General features: G+C 31.5%; 1 protein-coding gene across 2 annotated transcripts; it reads left to right on the plus strand.

Moving 5' to 3' along the window:
- The first annotated feature begins 2 nt into the window (after positions 1 to 2).
- LOC134725988 (zonadhesin-like) lies at positions 3 to 10,309 on the plus strand. Of its 2 annotated transcripts, none has more exons than XM_063590337.1 (6): positions 3 to 184; positions 2,211 to 3,575; positions 4,455 to 4,646; positions 5,351 to 5,470; positions 5,788 to 5,954; positions 7,728 to 10,309. In XM_063590337.1, the coding sequence occupies exons 1-6, from the start codon at positions 106 to 108 to the stop codon at positions 7,785 to 7,787; spliced, it is 1,983 nt and encodes a 660-aa protein (XP_063446407.1). In that variant the 5' UTR covers positions 3 to 105; the 3' UTR covers positions 7,788 to 10,309. The 2 variants fall into 2 exon arrangements, with proteins under 2 accessions (XP_063446407.1, XP_063446406.1); XM_063590336.1 differs by having other exon boundaries at positions 4 to 184; positions 7,830 to 10,309.
- Positions 10,310 to 11,145: the final 836 nt, after the last annotated feature.

Consider the following 11,145-nt stretch of genomic DNA (forward strand, 5'->3'; position numbering starts at 1 on the left):
GAAAAGAAAACCGAGGACGTCACTCGAGGTCGTGCAAATGTTTTATAAAACGTAAATAAACAAACAGACAAATCACATTGAAAATACAAATCAAAGAATATCGATATGAAGACGTGGTTGATTTTAGTTATATTTCTTGTTCTCAAACTCAATGAATGTAGAGAAATTATCAAGGAAGAGAATGGTAATGATATGAAAAAAACAAAAGAATAAAAGGGTGTATATTCTAATGAGTATTGATGAGACACCAACCCAACGAGTCTGAATGACCCAAAAAAAAACGTCTGTGACAATGACTCATATCACGACATATGAGGACAACTGTACATACATGTATACACCTTATCGCTATTTGGAAAACTGTCCAGCATAACCAGAGAATCTGTTCCGCTTGAACTTTTTACTTCATATATGACAATCTTTTTGCCATTGTGCAGTCAGATATTTTATTGGAACTTTATGATGTCCAGTTATACACCTTATCATATTCCCAGCTGACTCAAGAATCTGTCCCTGTTGAACTATTGTCGTCATACAACAATCACTTTTCCTTAATGAAGTCAGATATTTTATTGTCAAAATTTTACAGGACCTAGAGTGGGGTGCTCATTTTTGCCATATCTTTCCATGTTTTCTTCAGTTTATGTTTAGGTCTTTATGTTTTTGAAGTATACTGATATTTCTGTACGAAGATAACTTCAAATGCAAAATATTTTTAGCTTGAAAACGTGTTTGTTTTGAGTAAAATCTTCTGAAAAGTTGGATTAAAGGGTGTTTGAAATTACCTATTTTTTTGTCAACGGGGGACACATATTCGCCGGTTTTACATGTCTATATAAAACCAAATAACTGCATCTTTAAACAATATTTATTGAATAAATTTCATTACAGACAAATAGCAGACATTTGAAAGGGTTTAAAAAAAAACTGAAATTTAGGGCATTCAGTCAAAGAATTACTAAGGAATGCTTCTTTGAAGTCGTTTTTGTCATTCAGAAAATTGGCTGAAAATCGTTGTCCATTTTTCGGTCCTTTGCCGTAAGTGCCGAAATTTAGTCTCATTTTCAAAAATAATCATATTTGTTATAAAAATATAATTCATGTAATTTAACGGTATATTTCTTCCATTTCAACCATCCGTTGACGATTTTACACCTCAAAATCTTAAAACGGCGAAATTGTGTCCACGGCGAATATGAGCGCCCCACTCTACATGTAATGTCCAGTAATGGTGGACTAATAGCGATTAGGTGTATGCAGAGGAATAGTGATAATGTGTAAACTGATACATGCACAGTCTAAACTTAATCAGATGAATGAGTGGGGGTAGGAGGGGTACTGATCCCGAAATCCGGGTTTAAAAACATGTATCCTGAAATTCCTGGCGTAAATTTAAGAAATCCCATTGTCACGAAATTCAAAATAAAGAATTTCAGGATCCAGAAAGGGTCAATCCAGAAATCCTGAGCTTAAAAACACCTGATCTGTGCGTCCCGATAATGGTCCTATCCCCCCTCATAAATCAAACAAACTTAATTACTTTGTGGTAGGACATCTGGTACTCTATCATTGTCTATGAAGTAAGAGCATAATTTTATGTTAAGTAGTATATTGAAGCCATTCAATTAGTAATAGTTTTCTAATATTACAGATTGCCTGACTGATGCTAACATTTATTTTAGAGGATTTTGGCAAAAAAATAGGGTTATTTCAGATAATACATTTTGACTTATCTTTTTAAAAACCACAGTCTTCAATTATGCGCTTCTCTTCCCGACCGCCAGAAATGAGATCATGTGCAATGCATTTGCTGGATTGTCTTGGAAGCTGCACTGGCCATGTGCAGTTTTGTCAATGTTTATGTTGTGTGTTTAAAAGTTTTATGGTTTAAAGCAAAAAGTAGGAGGTAGGTACACACTAATGTGCATGTAAGACTGATATACAATACTTATTTTAACAACCAAATTAGGTTCTGCATAATATAATATAAGAATATCTTGACTTTGTGTTGATTGTTGTCTGTTGTATGTCTTTGTTTGAAATTTATGTCTTGATTTTTAGCTTTTAGGTATTGACCTTTGTTGGTAGAATAAAATAGAAACTGATTGCTATTTATATATATATCTAAAATGGTCTGTGGATGATGTGGTCTTTTTTATTTGTTAGTTTTTAAAGTAATTGTTAAATAGCATTAAAATTTTATGTTATAGAGGTCAGCAGTCTCCAAGGTGAAAAACAAACTGGAGGAGATCAATTAGAAGCTGAAAAGCAACAAAATCTTCAGATTATACAACCAGTCCCAAATACAGACATCAGAAATGTACATAACAATCAGACTATTACTCATAAAGAGGTGAATTTGTCAGAGCAGCATGGAGCACAGCAACAACCAAATCAGGCCCAGACAAAAGTAAACCCAGTACAGCAACTTGATATTCCTAAGCAACAGGATACTCAGTTTCAACCACAAGATAAATCTCTGCAGACAAGCTACTCACAAGGAGCTCAACCTCAACAAATGTTGACTAGTCAGCATCAAAATGTGTTAGATCAAAAGCTAGGAAATCAGTCTGAACAACCAACCAAATCTCTTAAAGAAGTGACCCCTTCTCAAAAAGTGGCCCCTTTACAAAAACAGACAACTCTTTCACAACAGCAGGCAACTGCCAAGCAAAAGCAGACAACTTCGTCACAACAGCAGTCAACTACTGTACAAAAACAGGAAACCCCTTCACTGCAACAGGCAACTCCCTCTCTTAAACCAATAGTTCCTTCACAAAAACAGGAAACCCCTCCACTACAACAGACAACTCCATCACAAAAACAAGCAGTTCCTTCTCAAAAACAGGAAACCCCTTCACTACAAAAGGCAACACCATCACTTAAACCAGCAGTTCCTTCACAAAAACAGGAAAAACCTTCAAAACAAGAGGCAACTCCATCACTAAAACCGTCAGTTCCTTCACTAAAAGAGGAAACACCTTCGCTAAAACAGAAAGTTCCTTCACAAAGACAGGAAACCCCTTCACTACAACAGGCAACACCATCACTAAAACCGGAAGTTCCTTCACAACAACATGAAACCCCTTCACAACAACTGGTGTCTCATTCTCTTCAGCATGAAAGTCAGTTTCAGCAGCAGGTTGCTCCAGCAATAGATCAATCTCAACAAGTATTTCTATCCCAACAGGAGGGGTCGCAGCATATACCTCAATCTCAACAAGAGACAGGCAAATTACAAACATCAAATGTCAATACACAAAATACATCAATATTGACACAGATAGATGTACAGCCAGTTAATCAGGAAACTAACCAGGAAGTAAAATCTTTGTATCATGAACAATCACAGAACTTTGATCAAGAAATGAAACAAAATGAAAATAATATTGAACAAAAAGAAACAAAACAGCAATTAATTCCAGTCACAACACCAAAACAGGATACGAGTGTGACACCAATACAGCTGGACTCCAGACAACAAGAATCTAATCATAGAACAACACAACTGCAGATATTGAATAGATCAGAGTTTAGCTACAGAACTACAGTACAACCAATAATCAGTACAACAGGTAATATGTACAGTAAGACAAAATGTAACAAATTACAAAACCCTATTTTATGCTATGCATAAAATACTCTCTGTTTGACTTAATTTAGTCTGGAAATAGATTATATTATAATCAATGTTAAATTAGCACAAAACAAAAGCTTTAAGCTGATAATTAATTTCAAACAAATGCTATCTAGAAAATGATCACTTATATGTCTAACAAATGGTTTTTAAAACTACATAATAAAAAAAAACAATCAGAATAAAATTGAGAAAGGAAATGGTGAATATGTCAAATCGACAACCACTCGACCATAGAGCAAACAACAGCCGAAGGCAACCAATGGGTCTTCAATGTAGCGAGAATTCCCGCACCCGTAGGTGTCCTTCAGCTGGCCCCCCTAAAAATATGTATAATAGTTAGTTAGCTTAAGTTATGAATTTAGGAACATGTATATGAACTTTAACTGTTGCTCATTTTAAATGCCATTATGACATGTATGAGCCTGCTGCAATCAGTCTTGCAACTGTGTGGGTAAATTATACATTAGGTTTTGTCCCCTGAAGTTTTAACAAGTGTTACAAACAGATTATTGCTTTATTAGATTTTGTCAATGTCAAAAGTAAACCTGGTTAGTACTGTAGTACTAAATATGTCTAATGAAACACATAAGAAACATTGATATAACAAAACAACATTAATTTGTAGTGTAATTTAGGAAGTATTTACATATTGGATATTATCCATGCTCTCTGAATTACAATTGAGTTTAATTTTTATCAATTATTCATAATCATGGTTAGAAATTTTTACAAGAAGTAAAATTCCAAATGAAAATGATACCCCCCTTCAACCTGAACATTATCTTCATAATCTTTGTCTTCTTTTTTTTTACAGGAAATACAATTGATAATGATGATTATTTAGTAGAGTGGGATAAAGATCAAGATTCTGATCCATCTAATGACCAAAAAACTGATGAGGATAGTTTGGTTGATGAAAATAAAGATGTTTGGGATGACACAGATCCAGACCCATGGGAGAAAACTATAGATCTCAATGTAGATAACAATGAGGAAGAGCTAGAAAGTATGTATCGAAGTTACTGAAAATTGCTGCATGTAGTAGAATTACATCTAGTTTCCCCAACCCTCCTGCTGTAATACTGGTTGATTGATTGTTATATGACCTGGATGTCTAGGAGCAAAAATTTCAATATCAAAATAAGAAGTTGTGGTTTGATTGTCAGTGAGAGAACTATCCACAAGAAATCAAATGACACGACACAGAAATTAACAACTAAAGGTCACCATTCAACTTGCAACATGAACAAACCACATATTCAGTTATAAAATCAACCAAGAGAACTAATCACTTTATTTATATACCACTGAATTTAATCAAGCTCCTGACTTGGGAAAGGTATATAAAAAATGTAGCAGGGTTAAACTGGTTTGTTAGCATCAAACCCTTCCCCTAATTTTGTACAGTGGTGTAATAGCACAACATACAAACAAACTATGCAAAACAATAATTCCAAAAACAAGAAACAGCAAAAAACAACAACCACTCAATGTCTGCCATGATTCTGTATTGAATACACTGAATCAGTCAATATTTATTTTTTATATTATAGTATAAATGTAGTCATTTTCATACAAAATTTGTGAAACTCAAATTAGCTAAAATGATATTTAGCTTACAGTATTAGCAAACATTTGTATATTATTCAAAATTGAAAACATGATCTAAACCACTTGAACCTAATATTTTTCTTTGAATTGATATCGCAGATGAAAAGGACGATTTTATAGAGGATACTAAGAAAGTCATTGATGGTCCGGATGATGGTGGATATTTTGATGAAGATGATTTTAACAGTGTGGCTGATAAAACAGGAGACTTCTGGGATGGTAATAATTCTAATATAGTAATGGCAGCTCTCAGGGAAACTTATATATTATCTGTGTCTGTCTTGCATATTAGACAACTTAGCATAAATCATAGTATACAATTAATGTAAACCAGCAAAAATTTGAATTAAAACTATAGGGTTTATTTTTTATTCATGACTGAAGTGAGATTTGAGACTCCGTTAGTTGAAGATATTGAAGTGAAACATATTAGATGATAAATAACTATGTACAACTAATCCAACAAACAATCTATCTAAATATTCCATAAATTGTTCCATCAATAGTTAATTGTTTACATCTTTATCTTCTTTCAGAACCAATGTTTAACAAGCATCCTTTGATAAAAGACAAGTTTGTAACAAAGAATTATAGAAGTCCTGTAGCAGACGACACCAACCTAATGGGATTTTATAGCTGGGTCCTCTTTGTCACACTTCTGTTTCTTATTTTGTTTGTCCTGTTTACACAACATCGACCAAGGGTAAGTCTATATAGTAATCACATGATATCTTCTCTCCCAATTTGTAAAAATTTGTAAAAATTTCGATTTATTTAACAATATATTTTTATGAACAGACAATGCATTTTCCCAAAATACCCTGAAAATCCCTGATCTTATATTTGATAAGCCTTAAGTTGGTACCTTACACTACAGGGAGATAACTCTTTAAAGTCAGCTAAAACTTTTTAATTACATTGTGTTGTAAAAGAATATTAAGCTTCTCAATGATAAAAATAGTGTTTTTCAAACTGCTATATAACCAGTGTAATTTTTCTGACAAAATGGTTTGTTCAAAATTTTAGAAATTTTTATATTTAGTTGAAGGATCAAAGTAAGTACTTAGACAAATTTTATGAAAATTAAACTAGCCAAATTAATTTTAGTGAAAGCGTTGGGTACAACCATACCTGCCAACTTTTGAAAATGCCCATGGGGGTTTTAGCGCGCACCAACAATTTCAAAGGTTACAGTTCTTTGCGACGACTATTTTGGGCGTGCTGTTTTGTAGTCTGGAAAAAGTGTCATATTTGTAAGATGAGCTTACATGCCTTTTTCTTAGTTTATTTGCATGATTCTAGTCATTATATCAGCAGAAAATATGAACATGTAGCTGTAAGACCAGGAATTATTTTCATGTGTTAGGATACTAAATAGTTGTGACTTTTCCAATTTAAAATTATACACAAAGAAGGATCTTTATCAGGTTGGGAACAACACCTGGGGATTCCCCCTCAATGTTAGGACATTAAAAAACACTTTTTAAGTACAAATGAGCACACATTCATATTATTTGAAGAAACTTTTCCCAAAGAACTATACATCTTATGATCTATCTGGTATTATATGGTCAACAGTCATGTCCAAGAATTTTGATATGTTCTTGGCCTGATATCTTCTTTATTTTTCAAAATAATAGGACTCTTCATTTAGAAAAGCTGTTCCAAATATAATGTCAGAATTTCCCATATCTAAGTTAATAAATCTACATTTTTCTGTTTTATTTTTTACAAGAGTGACCCCTTGACTAAGGGTAGTCCCTCATTTTAGGTATTCTTCATGTTGATGTGGGGGGGGGGGGGGGTCCATGTGCAAAATAATGAATAGTACATTATACTTCAAATGATTGAATACATAAATAAAAATAAGTTACAGCAAGTGTAATGTCAATAAATTAGTGAATAAACTACTATTTATTATCTTCATGGTAGTACTGCATCATTGAACTTTGTCAATCAGCAATACTTTTATTCTTATTCTGTGTAAGAACCTCCTTGCAGTTGAAAAATCATTTGCCATGTTCACGTTTTTACAATTCTGACCAACAAACAGATGAATACAACACAAGTTCAATATCTAGCATGTTAAAATAATCTTGAGAGAAAACGTTTTTGATTGGCTGATTAATTTGATCATGAGAAACACACAATTTCATTGGCTGAACACGATTTTCCTCCATTGGACACAGTTCAAAATCGGGAACAACAATATTTTTCGTGTATATTTTCACCAAATCGTGTTTTAGAGGGTTTTTCAGGAACACGATCGTGCAATCGTGACAAAGGGTCAAAATCATGTAGTACACGCCTAAATCGTGAAAGTTGGCAGGTATGTACAACCTTTATATGGTTTTCTGTCTTATTAAATAAGATAAAAAGTTATGAAACAAAACATTTGCTGTAATACCATGAATACAGTAGGAGCTGTTTAATGTTTAGATCAGTTTGGTTCAGACGTTTATTTTATACTTTTCAGTCGAGATGGTTTGGACTTGGAAGACGATATCGATCATCATCAAAATCTGTAGCGTATTGATGTTGGTCGGAGTATTAATCACCATATTGTTTATGATTTCAGTGTGGACTTCTATATGGATCAAGAACCAGACACAGAAGACCATCTGTTTCTGTTGAAGAAGGAAAAAGTCTCATGAAAAATATGTATACTTAATTTATTATTCTTCTGTCCAAAAAAATTAGGAACTACTTAATTTTGATATTTTTTCTGTATACTTGTTTATCTAGGTGATAGAGTAAAACAATCTGTGCAATTATATTATTGTATGCTAGTTATTTCTTTAGGACTTCTTTCCTGAGAGTAGTAGTTTTTTGACTGAGATAAACAATACATTTTGTACTTAAAACTAATTAAATTAAACAAAATTAACAACGAAAGTTTAAAATCACAGTTGATCTCATATTTTATTTGTTATATGTGTACATTTTAAGGTCTCCAAGTATCACATGGGTTCCTTTATACTGTAAATTCAGAAATTATTGGGTGCATTTATTATATGTATATTAATTGTGATGAAATTTCAATAAACCAGAGGTTGTCTTTATCAAAATCACTTCTTACTGGAATTAAAAATAACATTGGAAGATGCAGTTGAAGGGTTAGTGATATGTTTGTACTTATAATGTTTTACAATATTGTTAGTGTTTGTTAGTCAGGCTTGATTGAGTATCTTTACATGAACTTATCACAAAGCGACAGAATCATATATAAATTTCATGAATAATAGCACTCCACCATTCACCAAAAAATTGTGTTTATTAATAATGAATGTAAGTGATTGATTTATCTTAAATTATTCACTAATGATAGAATTTAAGTACATTGTTTTAGGGATCATAGATTGTGATGTACACATTGTATTTTAGTTGGTACATTATTTTGGGATCATACACGTTGTATTTCAGTAGAAATATAGTAGCTTATAGTAGCTCTTGTTTTACCCCAATATATTACTCAGGTGATTAATGATATAAATTGCACAATAATAAAGAAATTATGCCATTTTGAACAATTTCAGTTGAAGATGATAAGGTCCTTCTTTAATCTATTGTTGTGATATTTAAATTTGCAAACCGTAGGACTTATTTTATATTTACACTGATTACTTTTGGGTTTACATGGAAGGGCCTGTCAAACTTATCCTGTTTTAGTAAACAAGGGTAGGTGGCTGATAATACATTTTGTTTATGACTAAGCTACTATAATTCTACCGTTGAGTAATGTATTTAATAACTTATTTTTTTGTTGTTGTTTATTGAAAGAGTTTAGCACTTGTTTTATTATTCACTTATTTTATGTTTTTATTTTGATGACATTTATTACACATATGTGAGGGGATAATCTGTAGATGGTATCATTAATTAATTCATTCTTTATTATTATACAGTATATTTCACCAATGTGTTTTTGTGATATTTTATGACCAAGGTTTAAGGAAATCTACAATTTAAAAATATTTATCTTCTTGTGACACATTAAAATATGCACATATAAGCTTTCATCATATAATACTCATTTTTATAAAACATTTATATATCTTTTAGTTGTTTTATTTTAATTGATTATGTTCTTTGTTAAAAAGAAATTAAGACTAGGAGTGAAAAATTAAATATTTTCGACACAATGATAGCTTTCAATGGAAAAGGATCGGGATTTGGTTCTTTAGCTATATAACTCAATGTTTTTTGTCAATTGTGTTTGTAAGGGCATTATTTCTCATTTAAACATAAATTTTATGGGCCCTTTATAGCTTGCTGTCTGGTGTGAGCCAAGGCTCTGTGTATCTGTTTTATACATTGTGACTTGAATGGAGAGTTGTCTCATTTGCACTCATACCACATCTTCCTATATCTATGAAATGTATCAAACATCCGTATAAATGTGTCATTTTCTAAGATTTGCAGCCTTCTTTAAATGTGCCATTATATATATATATATTACACACAAGAGTTGTAGTTGTTATATATTAAATTACTAGTCCCTTTTTATAGAGAGAAGTTTATTTAAATATCAACAAATGTTTCAAATTGAATGAAATGTTGTTTCAGTAATAATATTTTCTATTATAAGTTGATACACTATATGTTAATATCATAGTCAAAGTAAATTCTTAAGAATCATTTCCTTTGTTGAAATTTTTACAAAATCTTTTTTTTTATTATATTTTACAGCATGAATATATATAGCAGGCCAGGGTGCTTTTCATTGAATTTATCTATGCAAAAGGGCAGTATTATCTATATATTAAGGTGTGTGGTCTAATCTTGTGAATATATTTATACCATTCAAATGTTTTTTAAGAAGGTTAATTGTATATGACATTTTATGGAACATTTTTCTTTTTTTTTACGGAGGGCAAACAAAATTTCAAGCTAAACAGTTTATAAGTTTTGAGTCAACCTATGTGACATTGTTTGATTATAAATTAGAATATTAATCAAGATTTATGAATATTTTATTCATGATTTATGAACGCAATAGTTTTTATTTTTATCTAATGAAATATTTCCATTGTTTTGTTCAAGGTTTATCCAGATTATTGTTTTGACACATTTATTCTGAAATTAGACATTGTATACTATACAAATGTCAATGTACACTTATATATACTATACACATACTGCTTTTGGTTTCCTTATTCTAAGCTGAGTGTCATCTTTAACATGCATGACATATTTGCCACTGGACATTAAGCAACCAACAATCATTAATCAATCTATTCTGAGTGAACTGTAGTATTTAAATAAATGGCACAGTTCATTCTAGTGCACTTCTTAAATATCAAATAACAATAACTATGTCACATTAATGAAGATTTAGAAGTACAAATAAGTTTTATATTGTGTAAAAGTCTACTTTCTATGAAACAGTTTGCATTGAACATGTATTTTGCTTTAAAAAAAAACATCAGCAAAAACATGTCAAGGCAAATCTGTTACAAATTCAAGTGTTTAAAATTTTTAAAATAAAAACAAATCCTTAATAGTGTTCTTGAAAAAAAATAACCCCAACTGTGACATACATGAATTGTTTCCAAAATAGACTTATATTTTACTGTCTTACTGGTACTTATGAATAATGCAATGTGAAGGGATGAATATAAGAGAGAGAGACAGAAGAAGTGTGTCATAACCTCTGTGACCTGCTGGATCACAAAGGTCTTTTGTTAACAGCCAAATGAGGTGCAATAAAATTATTTTTTTTTAAAATCGTTTGTTAATTTGTTTATGATCACTGTTTACATAAATTTAAAATGGTAAATTTGAGTTAGCTGATAGTATACACAAGCAAATAGTCCTTAAAAGCATGATCTTTTTGGATAATCATGAAAGTCCTCTTTTGAAGTGTCTCTTCCTTAGAAGTCGTTGTTTAGTTT

The sequence above is a fragment of the Mytilus trossulus genome, chromosome 7, assembly GCF_036588685.1.
Source record: "Mytilus trossulus isolate FHL-02 chromosome 7, PNRI_Mtr1.1.1.hap1, whole genome shotgun sequence".
Classification (NCBI taxonomy): Eukaryota; Metazoa; Mollusca; class Bivalvia; order Mytilida; family Mytilidae; genus Mytilus; species Mytilus trossulus.